The sequence below is a fragment of the Anguilla rostrata genome, chromosome 13 (genome assembly GCF_018555375.3).
Source record: "Anguilla rostrata isolate EN2019 chromosome 13, ASM1855537v3, whole genome shotgun sequence".
NCBI classification, from domain to species: Eukaryota; Metazoa; Chordata; class Actinopteri; order Anguilliformes; family Anguillidae; genus Anguilla; species Anguilla rostrata.
This window is the reverse complement of record NC_057945.1, coordinates 29,104,368-29,122,175: the sequence shown is the minus strand read 5'-3', so window position 1 is coordinate 29,122,175 and position 17,808 is coordinate 29,104,368. Positions and strand designations below refer to the sequence as shown.

General features: G+C 41.2%; 2 protein-coding genes across 21 annotated transcripts in view; one reads left to right on the top strand and one right to left on the bottom strand.

Moving 5' to 3' along the window:
- The window catches only part of si:dkey-178k16.1 (band 4.1-like protein 1), a 73,930-nt gene extending 71,866 nt beyond the window's left edge, over window positions 1-2,064 (top strand). For all 18 annotated transcript variants that reach the window (XM_064306519.1, XM_064306521.1, XM_064306524.1 and 15 more), the window contains one exon: window positions 1-2,064. This exon is cut by the window's left edge and continues 1,376 nt beyond it. The gene's annotated coding sequence lies outside the window, so the exon portion shown is untranslated.
- A 1,770-nt stretch (window positions 2,065-3,834) lies between these two features.
- cntn4 (contactin 4) overlaps window positions 3,835-17,808 on the bottom strand; it is a 145,805-nt gene continuing 131,831 nt past the window's right edge. For 2 of the 3 annotated variants that reach the window (XM_064305309.1, XM_064305308.1), the window contains exons 13-23: window positions 13,836-14,011; window positions 12,521-12,641; window positions 11,759-11,917; window positions 11,041-11,190; window positions 10,323-10,393; window positions 9,476-9,710; window positions 9,029-9,144; window positions 7,847-8,033; window positions 6,565-6,677; window positions 6,303-6,471; window positions 3,835-5,909 (exon numbers count right to left, since the gene is read on the bottom strand). In XM_064305309.1, coding sequence (XP_064161379.1) covers window positions 5,818-5,909; window positions 6,303-6,471; window positions 6,565-6,677; window positions 7,847-8,033; window positions 9,029-9,144; window positions 9,476-9,710; window positions 10,323-10,393; window positions 11,041-11,190; window positions 11,759-11,917; window positions 12,521-12,641; window positions 13,836-14,011 — 1,589 coding nt within the window. In that variant the 3' untranslated portion in view covers window positions 3,835-5,817. The remainder of the gene's footprint in view (window positions 5,910-6,302; window positions 6,472-6,564; window positions 6,678-7,846; window positions 8,034-9,028; window positions 9,145-9,475; window positions 9,711-10,322; window positions 10,394-11,040; window positions 11,191-11,758; window positions 11,918-12,520; window positions 12,642-13,835; window positions 14,012-17,808) is intronic. The other variant, XM_064305310.1, reaches the window with a different exon arrangement.

The window sequence follows — 17,808 nt, the reverse complement described above, 5'->3', positions numbered from 1 at the left end:
ACATTACAGGCTTTATTCCAAAAAGAAAAGCAAAAAAAAAAAGAAACTAAAAACAAATCTGGGTTCCTCTTTCTAAGTCCCCCCGCCCACCACTCCTCCAAGCCCACAAGTGGCAACTTGTCATATTTCTTCCCAGAATCAACCCTTTCATCCTTTTGCTGCCATGTTCAATCAATACCGTAGTCATGTAGTGATTGGTACAATTGGATCACTGAAGCAAATGGTTCTTCTATAAGCGTTTTATTCATTTATTTTGAAATGTGATATGATTTTATCTTATTTTTTTTTTCTATTTGAATTTTCTTCCAGATATTTTTAAGTTATGGTGTATGAATTTGACAGTTGTATTTATAAGAATGGTGAATGTGAGATGTGAGGTTCTCCCTCCCTGAATGAGAGTGCTGCCTGTTTTCTGGTTCCCTTTTCAGACAAAGCCTGGGCTGACTGAACGGGGGCCCGAGTCCTGCCCTCGCCTGTGGGGTAACGTGGGTGACACCGAGGGCTAGTGTGCGACGTGTAGTAACCCAGCCAGGCTTCATGTGTGAGCTCACTGGCCTTTCCTGGAGAGAGTTCTCCACTCAGATACCTATACGCATGAATCACAGTGCTTTAGCAAAAAAAAAAAAAAAAAATAGGAAAGCTACATGCACTTTAAGCAGACTAGTATCAAATGTGTGAAGCGACAACAAACTGGCCCTGCTGTACATGCAGATTCATACTTTAATGTGTGTAAACAAAGCATTGGATCAGTAGTTCGGAGGGGCAGGGTATCTTCTGTGAGGTAAATGCAAAATTACTGACCACATTGTCCTTGTGCCGACCTCACAGTTGTTGTCATGATCTGTGACCTTAGTTCTGCTTAAAATGACAGCTAAGAGAGAGACAGTTCTGGTGAAGCTGAGGTTGGTCAGTACAGGGTATGCGGTCCACACCTGCTCTACACAGGCGTCCACGGCTTTGTCTGCTCTTCCTCCTCTCTCCCTCTGAAAAAGGGTATGGGAAGACCCTCTGCACTCGTCTTAACTGCTGTTGAGTTGTATCTGTGAAACACCCTAAATCTGACTGTATTGATTCCTTTCTATGTTTTAAAGTCGGACGACACTGGAGTCCTTTGTTACTGTCAAAAGGTACTTTGTTTGCAGTGAGTATAGCGTTGCCGTCAGCAATGATACTCCACAGAACTCCCCAGCTCTCCCTGTGTTCCTTTCACATTCTTCAGAAACATTTTTGGTATGGTAGGTGAAAAAAAAAATAGGGAGGGCCCTATTTTGCATCCAAGTGTAAATGTATTTACTTGTAACTAAATTTAAATGGTAACTAAGTACTAGTACAGTAAGTGAGTTGGGTACAAACAGTGGGTGGGAAAGGGGTTCTCATCTTTCATATCTACAGTCAGTGCAAAGGCTCCAAATGTATCGTAAGGACTGTTACAGCACTATGTCATGGTGCTGTCAAATTAATAATGGGTGCCTTACCGCCTGAGTCACTGTCATTTTGTGAAACAAGCATTTGGAGGTTTTCCAGTGGCTTCTTATTTACAGGCCAAGTGCCTTGTATTTATTGGCAGTTGAGGCCTGCTGAGTCCAAGTAGCTGTTGACGTGTTGCAAGGGCTCTGCTGAGTGGACGCAACAAGCTCACAGGAGCAGGAAAAATACAGCCTTGGGTTTGAGCTCCGCCCATATAGGAAGGCAAGTACCCCAACCGCATCCAGTGACACAGGAGAGATTGTGGCTTGAGTGGAAAGGGTATCATTGCTGACAGTCACAGAGGTCCTATGTGGCCAGATTTGTGATGCGTTAGGTCCATTTTTAGCGCCAACAAAAGATTTGTGAGGGCAGTTTAACGGAAAGCAATGCACCGGATGAAAAAGAATCCCAACATGACACCTACTGCTCTGTGCACGGCTAGTAGAAACACTGACCTCCCCTACATCTCCTTCCTTCTCCTTGCCGTTTCATGCCTCACTTTTGCTCTACATTGCCCCCTAGTGCTTGGTGGTGTGTGTTTGCTGTATTTGCATTCAGTCTAAGTGGAATAAATAAAAACATACATACATTAATGGATTTGGTTGGCCTTTGTGTCTTTTTATAATTTGGCTTGCATTTGAAATAGCCGTATGTGGTACAAATTTAAAAGTCAACATTGTCAGCACAGAATATAAACAAAGCTACACTCAACCTAAGGATTGAGCTCAAAATCAGTAAGCATTTGGTAACCAATTATTAATGATGTGGCAAAGTGCCAGAAAAAAGTAATTGCAGAAAAATGTGATATTTAGTTAATTTAATGTAACAATGTAATTGACTATTTGTCCTTTACTACCATCATGTGGTGTATCATGGAATAGCAAGCAGCACATACTGTTGATAAACAATAAACAGTTAAACTATAAACCACAAAAGCCCATAATTGATTGAGAGGACTATGAAGCACAAGAAGGGTAGAAAAAGAATAATTCAAAAGTAAAAAAACAATAATAATTAAATTAATTAGTTTAGAAACTCAACCATACTGTCCCTAATTATGTCTCCTGTCTAATGGAAATTCAAACTATACATATCATGATGCAAAGGAATTTGCCATTAAGTATTCAGTACTTTAATATTGATTTAGTATGTTTCTTAAATGTTCAGCTAATCACATTAAAAGTACAACTAGTACCATGTGCAAATGCAATACAAAGGAAACATACTATAAGGGTGCACCTATTAACATTTCATTTTTTATATTCATTCTTACAATTGCAAGTAATATATGGAATGGACTTCATATGACACTATAAACAGGCAAGTCACAGAGTTCAGAGGACATACATACAGAGAGAATACTTTACACATGTTAGAATGAATATCAGGATCCTGCACCACATTGCAGTGATCACATGACCAAAAGACTGGTTAATCTGATGCGACAATGTACCTGTCACAAAGGTTCATTCTGAGATACCTGACAGGCACGTCTGCTACACTGTTATGAAACAAATTAAAAATGAAAATCAGCTTTCAGACCACAGAAGGATTCAGTTTCGAAGATCTGGTATGTCACATCATAGCATATTTGGTGTCCAGAGACAGGGATGACTGCTAGAATGAAAATGGAGGTCATGCATTGCAAAGCTTTGCTTTATCGCCACCTACTGGATTTATCTTTGTCTTCTTTTAAAAAGGCAGCACCCTTGAAGAATGCGATTGTGTTCTTTAATCAATTTCAGGAGGTTATCTGGACATCAAGAGAGGTATTCTTGCTCTTGTGTGTGAGCACACTTTGTATAACATGTCCCAAAATTATTCCTTGCCATTTATTTTATTTTCGTCGCAAAGCAGTCATTAAAATACTTGATTTTTGAGAACTCATATTGGCCTATATAGTCCCTAACCGTTTTGAGTCTCCGGGTTCTCCAAATTTTTAAAATGTAATTATGGCCATGACAGGACCAACACAGTCCCTTTGATAACATTTCACATCAGCATGATTTCACACTATTAAGAAGTACTTGGGGAGTCTTGCCTGCTCCTTGAAATCTCATTTCAATTCATGTTCAGCACCGAAATGCCTAATGAATATTGATTACATGAAGCAAAATATAGCATTTCACTCCTGCTTTTGATTTATAGCAATAATCATTATTTATCTTAAGGAAAGTGAAATAAACAGCAGAAGGCAAGAGAAATGGAAGAGAAAAAGAAGATTATGGTGGATTAGTCTTAAAACACAATTAGAGTCATTCATACTATGAGATTATGTATGTGAATTAATCCAATTGAGTTTATGTATTGTTGATAGAAAAACCAAAAGATTGACTCGTTTCATTTCAATAAGTGTAGCACACAGGATTATAAATTAATAAAATTTATTCATTAATGTAGTATAAACAAACAACAACAGCAAAGATTAAATCATGACTGAACATTGAGGAAACTGGTCAATCTCAAAGAAAAGACTTCAGAGGAGAGCACCAGGTTCAGATTGAAACACAATTGTATATATGGTATGATTTTGGTCTGGCTAAGTACACATACACAACCCAGAAACCCCTGCATCTTCACTGTCCCTTCACTGGCATGGAAACACGTTGTCACTAGCCATTCAGTCAGGAAGCAAATGGCCAGACCAAGACCGTCATGCGGAAACAACATTTAGCTACAGTGTGAAACATTTACCAAATGTTTGTTTGTATAACAAAAAATCAAGTAAATCAACAGATCTTCGTAAAGTTTTCTTTTTAATATAAAGTATCTGAGGAATACAAAAAAAAGTATTCTATGCATTTTTCAAAGTCTGGTTTTAAACAGACCAAGTAACCCAAGTGTCCCTTTAAGTACTACTCACTACTGTACCCACATTTCACTGGATTACACGCTACATACAGTACTGAACTGTACCAGTCTCACATGGCATTAGAACACTACAGTAAAGAAAGAGAATATGAGCAGCATTCAATATTTTTTTTTTTGTTAAAGAGCAGTCAGCAAACCCATTCAAATATTCCAGACCGCGAGTATTGCCAGTTCCCATGCTAAACAGCAAATAACATTTCGAACGCTTCTGTACATGTGATGTTTGTAAAGTACGTAGGATAATTGCCTAGATCCCAATACATCTTCATTAATGCTGTGTGCGTATTCACATATTCACACTCCCTCTAAACCCGTTGAGTACTGTTGATGTGTGGAACTAATAGTAGTATACATATATTTGATAAGTTAATGATAAGTTAAGGCTCTTTAAGGACCTGAGGATTTCAAACACATACAGCAATGAGGCACACACTAGGCAAAGCATAGCTCTAGATATATGTCACTAACAGTACAGATAAGAAGTCTTGATTGGCCGTACGGCACTTCACTCACAAGTACAATCAAGTTGCCGCTGCGGCGCTCTGATCTGGAAGCTTCCAGAAGACGTACTGGAATGGCAAACCAGTACCGGGAAAGAGAGAGACAGTGCAGAGAGTGACAAGGAGAGACGGTCGTCGCCTTTTAAAATGGAAGATACTGTACCACTTATCTCACAAAAAAGTTTGAGAAAAAGCAAGAGACGTTTCCCTTTTCACTTATTCTGATGAGAACGGCTGCAGTGCATCACGTTACGATGAGGAGGGACGTAAGCTTCGATGCCCGAAATGAAGGCAATTATGCCACAAACAGTAGATACGCGCAGTCGTGAGGATGTCACACAATTCACACTTCAGTCTAAAAATAGCTCGCAGGCCCCCTGCGTGAGACTGTGTTAGATAGCTGAAGGGTACAAGTTAGGTCAGGTACCTTAACTGAACTTTTTTACATTTTGACTTCAACTACCATAAGGAAGGCTATAAATATGGTAATTTCACCATCAAATGTCTTTAGCTTTACATGTTGAAATGGCTGTTTGAAATAAACGCAATGACCTGCATTTTTCATTCTAAAGAAATGCTTCATCAGATTTTGTCATGCATTTAAATCTTGCACCCTCACCATACTGGAATGGAACGGACCACACAATCCATCGGTAGTTTTAAAGAAATCTATAAAAAGCTATGTCATACAAAATATGCATACAAGAACTTTTTTTCTTCTTTTTTTATGAAAGCTGCTTTGGTAACAACATATTCAAGACTTCAGAGGATTTCCTGCGTCTGCAAGAACGATTTGAAGAGGGTGCCATTTGCTTCCTTCTTATCTGAAAGGATATTTTCAGGCTTGTCCTCAATGTTCTAAAGTCTAAACTAATGGATCTATTCATACCAGCGAGGTTGGTTGATAGTGTGTACCTCTCTTCTGAGTCTCTGTGATGTCTTCTCCTCATGGAAAGTAAAGTTCTCAGGGTACTTTTTGTCATAAAGATGTCCGTGCTGTGAATGACAGTGCTATTGTACTGAGGGCAGAGATGGTGGACACCTTGGAAGCTGAACCAATGGCATTTGGACCTGAAAAAACAACCAGTGAGACTGAGAAATGTTTTCAAAAGGATGATAAAAATAACCCAAATCCATTTTATACACGTGAATAATTTTGATAGAAAATGAAATGCTTCTACAAGACTGTGAAATCTGTTCATTTGTGCCAACCATTTTGTGAGAAAACCAAGAATGCCAATCAAAATCATGCAGTGTAACAATGAAAATTGAGCACACATTTCAAGGAATGATGAAACTCTTGCGAGTTATTTACATTATTCACAAGCTTAAATTAGTGCTCGTCACAATGAGTTTGGCTTACAAAAAACAAAAAATAAATCTACAAATAGTATGATATGCCAGTTGACGCTTGCCTAATCCTCAGGGCTGTACCACATGCAGAGGGGAAATGATGCTACTGACCTGCTATTCTGGGGATGGTGATCTGTCTGCTGCTGCTCCCTTCCCCTCCCTCCCCAAATGGTCTGATCTGAATGATGTACTCCTCGTCGATAGGCAGAGAGAGCTCCACGGAGGTGGTGTTTGTCTCCATCACGCTGGGGCGGCTGTGCCTGTTGCGCTTGTAGAGCACCTGGGGAGACGGGAGACAGGCCGTGGTTAAAGGCCTGACAGGTGACCGTTGGAGATGAGAGTTCAGACGCGAGCTCTCGCTGGTCTCACTTACTTTGTATCCGGTGACCTCTGACTCATTGTCCAGGGCTTTGACGTGCTCCCAGTTCAGGATGATCTTAGAGTTCAGTGTGTTCCACACCACTTTATTGGGTGGCTGGCTTGGAGCTGGAACATAAATCATAGGTAAAGAAGTGCAAAAAAAAACAATGAATAAACTATTACAACACCATTGCTAAGGGCTTAATAGCATTGGCTTCATATTGTTGGCAGATAATATGGAGTCAAAACCTTGATTACTGCAACTCTCTCCTTGCAAGCCTGCCAGCTTGTGCCATACAGCCATTACAGATGATTCAGAATGCCGCTGCCTGACTCATCTACAACCTTCCCAAATTCTCCCAAGTCACTCCTCTGCTGTGATCACTCCACTGGCTACCGGTCGCTGCCAGGATCCGGTTCAAAGCCCTGACCCTTGCCTACACTGCAGCCAACAGGACAGCCCCCATCTACTTGCAGGACATGATTAGATCCTATGTGCCTGCTCGACCACTCCGCTCTGCGACAGCAGGGCGCCTTGTAACCCCTCCCACCCGACCAAAAGGATCACAGAGCTTCTCCACCCTAGCTCCCCATTGGTGGAACAAACTCCCCATCCCTCTCCGAACCTCCCCCTCACTACCCATCTTCCGCCGTGGCCTGAAGACTCATCTCTTCAGACTATACCTAGACTAACCACCACCACGCTGTATATTTCACTCTAAATCCCCCCCCCTTTTTTTCATGACACTTGTTACATGTTGCCCCATCCCAGCACTTTTTGGTAATTTGTATTTGTCCTAATACTGTAGCTTATTCTTCTGCTTAGTTGGCTTTGCAGAGGTTAGGTCTGAATAGTGTTCACTGTGTGAACTAAACTCGTGGCTAGAAATAGCTGTACAAAATAAGTATTGTATCTTACTGAACCTGTGTTTAGTAGTTGTCTATGACCATGAAATGCACTTTTTGTACGTCGCTTTGGATAAAAGCGTCTGCCAAATAAATGTAATGTAATGTAATGCAATAACATTGACCTGGACTCAATAAACATTTGGCTTTAACTTTGACATAAAAATAAAGCAAGTTCTCATTTTTGCAGCTGTCATCAGCAATTACCAAAACAGACACTCAAAACTGCATTTCTTTTTTGGCTATTTTTACATTAAGGCCAACGTTAAATGAATCCAATCCAAAGTTGAGGACAGATGTTACTGAATCCCGGCCAATGACACAACCTGCATGGCGCAGCTACACGCGGTGACTCCAGCATGCTGGCAGTAAGCTTTAAAAATGCTCACGGGGTTTTTTGGTGGTGACGTTGACGGTGGCACTGGCCGGCCCCGTCCCCGCGGTGTTGTAGGCCCTGATCTGGATGTAATACATGCTGTTTCCCCTCAGACCCCGGATTATGGCTGACGTCTTGTTCCCCACGGTCCTCAGCACGCTTGCCGTCTCCTCTTTCTCCTTCTTCTCCCAGTACCTCAGCTAACACAGCACATAGGACAGCAGCCAACACACATCCGTTTGAAAAGCCAGTTCATACGTCTAGATGCAGTGACTACTGAGGGTGCAACAGCGGTCTCAGCTGTGGCCAGTGGCTTTCCGCAAAGGCTTTGCCACTTTGGGATTGCATGGGTTTATGCAAAAGCAGTTGAAAAAAAAAAAAACAACAACATGGAATAAATCACAGGGTATAAATTGGCAATTCAATCAAAAATACAAAGGAACAAAGTCCCAAATTGTACTGCTGTCTGACAAAATACTCCTTTGTCTAAATAATTGCATTGATCAAAACAGTTAAGCCCAAATATAGTTTTTCTATTCATATTCACTATCTTTTAATTTATCTGATAAAAATGTTGTTTCATATGAACAAAGTATTCATTGCGGCCTGTGGATAAGTACGACAAAACAGCATCTTAGTTCAAATATTGAATTTCAATAGTCAATTAAATAATAATGAACAGACTGAGCAGAGTCACAGTGCATTTAGGGTACTGTGTGGATTGAGCACACCATAGTCCTTCCCTAGTGCATTACGTCACTGGCTTTTCTGGTACAAAAGCGGGACGGTGCACTTAAGCTAATTAAACAGGGCCAATTTGGATGATTACTGTACAAACACAACAGCCATTAAAATGTATTTTGCGTAAGGCAAATAAACCGCGAAGGTTGATCAATAATAGAATGGATCAAGATGAGAGGAGTTCTAAAATAGTCAACCAGGCAACCTAATCAGAATGAAGGTTTATGGAATCATAGCAGAAAAAAATTGTATATGGCTGTATCCACCAACAGCACAAGCATACTAACACAGACACACACACACTGTTCAGTCTTGCAACCAGGAGCAAACAACGGAGCACATGTGTGCACAGACACACATATAGACCCACTTACACAAACACACACACACACACACACACACGCACACGAACACACGTAAACACTGAATATATCCTTTTTTTGCTTCCTCTTACCTCATATCCCAGAATCCTTCTCTTGCTGGTGTTCCAGGGCAGAGCTCTCCAGGACACCTCGATCTCGGATGCTGACAGGCTTTTGGCTCTGATCCGGGTAGGAGCTCGCCCGGGCTCTGAGATGAATGCAAAATGATGTTAAACAACTCGGCACACTCAACCAACCCTCTAAGTGAGTCTGCCTCCGTCTCCCCAGATATGGAGGAACAACCAGGAGCGGAACAACAGCAAGCTAGGAGCAGACTGTGATGATGTATAAATCCATGTGCTGATGAAATCTAAGGCTCCCTGAAGACTTGCTGCTACACATGTCCTGCACACCACAGTGCTGAGTGGTGATCCAGTACCTGACATGAGTCAATGCTATGACCCGATGATGTTATGACTTCACAAAACACATTGTAATTGTTGAAAAAATTATTAATCTGTGTGGATTTATAATGTTACCTTCCTCTGCTGAGTAGATGGTGGTTATGGGACCAAAAGGCCCCTCCCCTCTGTTGTTGTACACTCCCACTTTCACTTGGAATGGGGAAAATGGAGGGGTGCTCTCGTTCTTGAAGACGTATCTAGAAGCCTCCGCTGAAGGCACTGCTGCCTGCATCCACCCGGTGCTGCCTTGCGGTCGGAAGGCCACAACGTAGCCAAACCCTCCCCCGTTCTGCAGCTCCTCTGGAACAGGCTGGAGCACATCACGCATACGCACACACACACATACACACATGTATGCACACACACACACACACACACACACAATATACAAAAAACGATGTCTTGTTGAGCATCACATCGCGTCCCACTGCTAACGCATCTCTTTCACAAACACGCGTGCACGTACACATGCAAATTCAAGTGCAAGTGCACAGAGAACTCACAAAATAATAGTTATGTTCATACATAATGTATGAACGTACATACAGTACATACCTATGCAAATAAGAACTTTGTGACAGTGAGTTTTCTAATGTAAAGGGAATATTTGTACAAAAAAAAGATACAATAGTATTTTTTGTAAAAAATGATGTTCCATATGAGGGAGGAAGGGAGGGGGGCGTAGAGTAATGACAGTGTTTCAAAAATTGCTTGTAACTTTGGAATGATTATTCTGTCTAATTAGCTTATTAAAACCTCAAAGGCATTTTCCTCTTCCCCTGGGTGATAGTACCAGTTTTTGCTTCTCTGTTTTTGAAATGAGGCCCTACATATTAAGGTGGCCTGTTGTTATTAATCCCTTTAAAGGAAATAATGGGTCATGTCCCTTATTGGGGGGGTTGTTTGTACGGTGTCTGCTTACCTCCCAAGTGATGACTAATTCTGAGCGGCTGCCACCACCTCCACTCACATTGGCAGGGGTGACCTTTGGAACTGGGAGACGGAAAGACATTTTTTATCCCTCTCAGCTTTCCAACAGTTTCTTTTAATCCCACTTCCCCTCTCTCTCACAATTACAAAATCTGTCATTTGGTGAATTGAAAGTGAACCTGCAGACAGAGAGACGGTAGAATTCTCAACCCACTGACAAATGCATATTCAATGATTTCCAAGGGCTGTGATGACATAATTCTGTAAAATCACTGCATTCATCAGAATAATCTGGTATTGTGCATTCATAGGATTCAGGAGTTTCCTGTAACTGCAGTGCTCATGTGGGGAAATGGCTGGGTTGTGGTTCAACTTTTTTATTCAACACTGCTGCTGAGTTGTTAACGTATGTTAATCACAGGATTTGAAAGGGAAAACTCAAACTATTTAAGCCATAGCAGAATTTGTTTAAGATACAAATGAAATGTCAACCCATGGCTAGGGCACTTAAAAAGCGATTGAATTCCAATACATTCTATAACATTTGGTGATATTTGTGTTGGAGACTGAACAGAGCAAACCCTCATATAGGGATACTGTGAATACACCATGAGCATGTGCAGTAAATAAGGACCCAAAAACTTGAGTGCTCGTGTGAGTGCTCGTGTAAGAGCACATTTAAATGCACTGCCGGTTTCACATGCACATACGTGTCTCCTTTGTCCTGGCTTGCTTGGAGGGTTTGCTTGGTTCTCCGGTCCCAACTGCATTACTTGCCAAGACTCGGAAGTTGTATTCCACCCATGGGCTGAGGTCGACCACTGTAGCTGTCAGACGCCGACCCCCCACCACCTCGGGCACTGCCAGCAAGCACAGACACAAACACTGAACTTCAGAATGAGTGCTTCTGTACTTAAGAGAGCCAGCCCTACATCCGGATAGACTCAGAGGGACAACACTACAGGCATGCCAAGGCATGAAAGGCATTTAATAACACATCCGACGAAACAGAAATGCTGTCGCAACGACAAAAAAGTGTACTGTTCTGCTGTGAATGTTAAATCCTCCTGATGTAATGTGACATCTGTGAAACTACTAAGAGCACAGTGCCACTCCGTTTAAGAAGCTATGACATTCAAACGAAAGCGCATCGCAAGTTACCCAGCTATCACAAGGCCTTCAAAATATACCCTCTGAGGAGCTCCACTGTGAGACATGTCAAGGACAAAGACCCTGCTTTAAAATAGAGCCTTAAAAACAGAGAACTGCAGCTCGTAGTCAGGGGGCCGGAGGATGCTATTCCACATATTTTTAAAAAACACACACACACACACAGGGAAAGAAAAACAAAAAAAAGGAAAAAGATCCCGCGTGTAAGGGCTGATCTACGGATGGCTGATTAGAGGGCACACTGAATATAGCCCCTACCTGTGGTGACAGCCTGCCAGCCCAGGGAGAATGGAGTTCTTGCCTGGATGGTGTACGTGGTAATTGGACTGTGATTATCAGGCCCGGGCCTCCAGGACAGAGAGGCTGTGGTATCGGTGATTTCTTCTACTTGGAGGCTTGTGGGCGGGCCTGGGGGACCTGGGAAAATGGAGCGGGAGAGCAAGGCGTGGTGAAAAAGAAGAAGAAAAAAAAAAACACGGTGGCCTCTTTATCAACCACAGCCTACAGCACCAGTGGCGACGCACAGCTGGTGGAGCCCGTTCAATGCATGGCTAATCAGGGCCCCCTCTCTTCCGGTAAATATTCTTCCATGGCAATCCAAGAGCCGATCTGTCTAATTAGACTGTAAAAATGTGTTTATCTAACAGGGAAGGACACAGCCCTGGCTTGAATATCTTGCCTCTGATCTATAGATTTAAGCTGCGCATCAATATCAATTATTGGCCTTGTTAAATTACTCTGGATAATAATAATAATAATAATAATAATAATAATAATAATAATAATAATAATAATAAGCATGAAAAGTAAAATAAATACGAGCAGGAATTTTCCTTATAAACAATGGGAAACAATAATAATAATAATAATAATAATAATAATAATAATAACAAGCATTAAAAATAAATACCACCAGGAATTTTCCTTTTAAATCATGAAGATATATGTATGTAGAACAGCATGATAATACAAGGAAGGATGTGACAAAAACATGTTAGTGGCAATAACTGAAAATCATACCTCTAACAACCAGATCAGCGGCGATGGAGATGCTGTCCACCTTCGTCTGCACCGCACAGGTATACTTCCCAGCATGTCTCAGCTGAATATTTCTGATCATAATATCTCCAGCTGAATGCTGCTAGACAAACACACAACGATGAAAACGTAGCAGACATCTGTAACGAGTCTCCCTTACTTTTAACAATGACAATTACGCCAATCTACAGTGAAAAGGGGAAAAGGAAATGGTAAACGGGGTCAACTTGTAGGCAGCTGTAATGTCCCATGTACGTTTCCGTACTGATTCTCTTTCAACTCTGTTTTTAATAGCTATATTTTCAGTTAAGAAAATGACAGACTGCCAATATCACCTGGCCAACACATTAAATGACAAAGACCCACGAAATAAAAAGGGACTGCTTTTATCTGCACTCCATTACACAGTGATGAGTGGTATCATTATTTTAATGATCAAGTAGTCTTGTACAGGCAAATCTTAAAGGCTGCTATTTGGGAGAATTTTTTCCTTTGTTTCTAATATTGGCCACAGGTTCCTCTCCAGCACTTAATCAGTCTGACGGTGAGGGAAGTCAAGTGCATTAATAAATTGGAGATGGCAAAGGCTGTTGTACAATTAACAGGATTCATGAAGTTTCAATGAAAAAACTATATAACAGCATGCTAGTGAGAGAGTGAGGTAATTTATTGCAATGACCCAAAGCGTAATTATGATTAACTTGCCTGAAATTCTGGGCGATCGCCTAACAAAATTAATATAAAAGGCTTGACCAATCATTTAAACTGCATATTTCTTCAAAAAATAATCACAATCACCTTTCCGACTCAGAGTGGGGTAACCTAAATTTGTCCAGCTTTCTCATGAATTACATTTTTTTTTCTTCCTCAAAAAGCCAAGCAGTCCCCATGCTGTGTGCTCCATGGAAGGATTTCTATGGAATAAATAATGCATGAAGAGGACTATTGTTGTACCAATCTGTATACCTACTGCTTCATTTCTCGGTATTTTCGACTGTAATTTGTGAGGTGTGCCGAAAATCAATGTGTCTATCTGTCTCTTTTTACTGATATGTTTTCATCAGAGGCTGGGATCATGAATAAAATAGAAGCAATTTCCAACACTGTAAAGAGGCGTGCTTGGTTATTCATTATGCATTACTTGCAGTTCTCCGACAAACACAGAGGAAAACCATGGCAGACCATGAAGTCTATTACATTTCCTGGGCAGGTGGCAGATTTTGGAGGGAAAGGGGTTTAGGAGTGCTGCGGTCCCTCCTTAATGATAACGGAAACGTACTGCATGTTGTGCACTTACACCGCCGACTTTCTCAAAGTATCCGCCCTGGCTTCCAAAGTGGATGAGCTGCTCGTTGAAGAACCAGGTGAATTTCGGTTCCAGGGAGCGGTCGTACGTCACCTGGCATGGCAGGACGATGCTCTCGCCCACGGTCACGTCCAGAGTTGACGGTGGAGTGGTAATGATGGTTGGCTCTGAAATTGGAATGACAACGGGAGCGGCAGGTCAGGGGCTGTATAGCTCTCCATAAGAAATGCCGGCAGACACAGGGCCACACAGAGGAACTGCACATCAAGGCAGAATTACAAATGAGCACAAAAAGCCAATTCTATTTCAAATGTAAATTCTGTATTCTTTATGAATGTGTGCAGTCAATTCACACTTATCTGATTAAAAAATAATAAATAAATATAAAAAGCAATAAAGAAGCCAAAGCAACATAATCCATTTGATTGATTGATAATAAAAAAGGTCATGTGACCTATGGCAGAAATGTGAGAACAACATGCTTGTCCTGATTCAGGAGGGAAGTGCGAGTGGTGTTTGCAACACCTTTCCTTTCCGCACTAAGAGCTCCTTTAGGTGTCACCATCAGCTCGGTGTTAACCGCTAACCGCCATTCGCCTGGAACAGAAGCCAGCTCCAACTTCACACCTCCCCCCCCCCCCCTTTAAGATGCAGCACGTATGCAAAAACTGCTCGCTGTTATTGTTGTTTCATTCTGCTAGATAACAACCTCCCCCTTCATCCTTACCTTAGCGTGAAGTACAGAGTGAGGAGGGCGGAATACATAAGAGTGGCTTTGTTCCCGACACTGTAAACTACCTCTGTCACCCTCTTGGTGGTGCTGTGAGCTTTCCACTGAAAGGCACGCTCTGGATGCAGGTTAAATTAACCGTGGCAAATAATCCCTAAGCAAACACAGATTCAAGAGAAAGCACAGATGCCGTGCACTTTGGGCTTGCCAGTGTAAACTGCATTGAGCATATATCCAAATCCGTCAATGGGTTGGTCGGCATTGATTGTGATGGTCCTGCAATATCGCCCTGCCATCCAATGGTTGTACCATATCAATGGTTACTTTAAAAATAGCAATACTAATCAGGTACACTAGCAGGTCTAGTGACATGCACATAGAAGGGATGACTCTCATGCCTCTGTGCATTTATTGTAAAGATAAAAAGGAAAAGGCCTTTGGGGCATCCAAAGGGACGGACATGCACAACTGACTACACAGAAAAACTGTCTCTCGGACCTGACGCAGGACTCAGACTTGTCGCACAGTAAAGCAGACGTAAGATGAAGATCGGAAGGGAAGCGGAGATGGCTGTTTTGCTATCTTGTGGGAGATTGGGGGAAGATGGGAACTTTTCTTTTGACACTGTCTGCTGTCCCTTCTGTCCCTAGGCAATCGTGCTAATGGTCTCCTTTCCTTTTGTCACTGACTTAACGGAGCCCCATTCTCCTGCATGCTCCCTGCTCAGTTGCTTCAGCTCCTCACAGAAAATGCTGCAGCTTAAGGTACCACTTGCATGTGTGAGCAGGCTAACACTAGTCAGTGAAAGCAATGTAATCCAGTTTTTAAAGCCTTAGAAAAGCTTTGATTTCTGACAGACAATTTATCACTTATAGTACCTACTGTACCTCCAGCCACAATCGTAAAATGCCACGACAGGCTCCTCCGGATTTTGCAGTTTCTCAGTCCAGAATGAGCACAGTAATATACATACATTGTAGATTAATTCCTGAGCATGACCCTGAAGATGAGCTCAAGAAATGGACCCTGGGAAAATGTGTCTTATTATTCCACTCCATCATCATTTATGTCAGATTATATGGATAACCTGAGCCATTTCAGGATGCAACCCGTACTGTGATCTTGAGCAAATTTGACTGATATCCATCTTGTCAAATATCTTGTTACCTACTGTCATTATAAAAAGAGGAGGACAGCCCTCTTACTCAGTAGGTCAATCGCAGACACGATAGAGAAGAGGTTAGCGCCCAGATGAATTCAAAGCACTCCTGGGACCGCCGTGAGGTTATGCAGCAGAAACCAGACCGAGGAAATTGCATAGTAATCACATTAAAAGGAAAGGTCAGAGACCAGGATAGCCGACTGTTTACGCCACAAATTAAAATGCACCAGAACTATCGGGGTGCGCGGTAGCACGGTGATACGTTTCACTCAGAGAACACGGTGCATTTCTAAACAAACGGTCGCCCGAGGTGAACATTGCCAAAATAAAAAGCTTGCCCCTGATGAGTCAGTTCTCACACGTAAGGGCTCCAGGTTTGTGTGATTCTGTCTTAAGAAACTCTTTCTCATTATTTATAGCACCAACCTATGCTGTGTTAATTATCCATATTAAGGTCATTGCTAAGAGTGACAGGAACTTACATTCAAATCACACATACTGCAAACAATATGACACATGTAATAGTGAAAAATATATGTAAAATAATGACCCACCATTTGTTAACCACTGAGAATACCATCATGGATTTTTTGACATTTCTAATTAAATCACATTTCCAGGTTTTTTTTTTTTCTTTGAGCCATTGAACTTGCACAATCGTTGGCCCTTACAGCTGACCATGGTTTGTAGTTACCAATGAAACCATAAGTACTAACCATGAATACTTTAATTGTTTTCTGGAAACCTGGAAAAACTCACCACAAAGACCCCAGAACACTCCATAGTCAGGAGCAAAAGACCTTTTCTTCACTAATCCACACATGTAATTGCCTTTATTCTTCATTCTATTTATTTCAATAGCTTTGAATTTCACTTTCATCTGTTGCATATACCCTGATGATGGCTGTTTGAAACAATACTGTGGACAATTAATGTTAAATCACGTCTAATGAAAATATTCACATTATTTTATTGTAGGTGTATTGTTCATGCTCAGTGCTTTTTCAGAAAAAGCAAAAGAAAAACAAATTTACCACAGTGAGTACTGAAATAAATATATTTATCAGTCCAACCCCATCTCTGACAGGGCATCACATAAATTGCTGCCACAATTTATGCCCTGTCCAGCACCTATGAAAAATCGCACCACTGTGACAGAACACAAAGTGACAAAAGGAATGACCACTGTCAAGGTTCTGAATTGAGTTTTAAACTTCTGTGATAACCTTCATGTTGCTGAAATCCGTTTTAACGGATCTATGGTTTGTGCATTACAGAGAAAAAAAGAGAAAGAGAGAAGACAGAAATAAGACAGTTGCCATGATAAGTTGCCAACATTCCATTTCAAAGAGGAAATCTATTTAAAATGTATTTGCATTTAAACTGGGTATGTGGTGACATACAGTGCCGTAGTGACGTGACTCCAATGTTTAAAATTTAATACTCATGTATTTTAATTGCACTACCCTACTGCTATTAGCCACTGACACTACCAAACCAGTTACACCATTTACCATGCTTCAGGCATCTTACATTCATCCATATTTTATGCATCATTGTAGGAGAGTTATTTCTCTGATATGAAGACAAGAGGAAAACAAGACATTTCGCTGTAGAGCTCAAATGAGGCTACTGAATTTTTCACTCTCCCCCATAAGACTGTAGAAATGAATGAAATCAACCAGACTGAAAAAATGTACCAGTCCACAAATGGTTTCAATGACTTGTGAGATGACAACTCAGCCATGGCAACAAGAGCAATTATTAGTAACACCATAGGGATATACTAATGAACATTTCCAGTTAAATCACCAATCAGAATACATTCATCATCTACAGATTAATCTGATTAATTTCACCACTTTCCCAAACAATTAAGAAGGTTCATCTGTAGCCACAGTGGTACAGCTGTTGAATACGTACGGGTTTGTTCAAATTTCCCGTGAATGAATGCATTTTGACAGTTATTTTGCAGTATTCATATCACTCCAGTCAGTTTAAATAAACTACAGTCATTTCTCATAAAAAAGGCTCTCAGCATAGATATTCACCCAACAACCAAGTTTTCAACC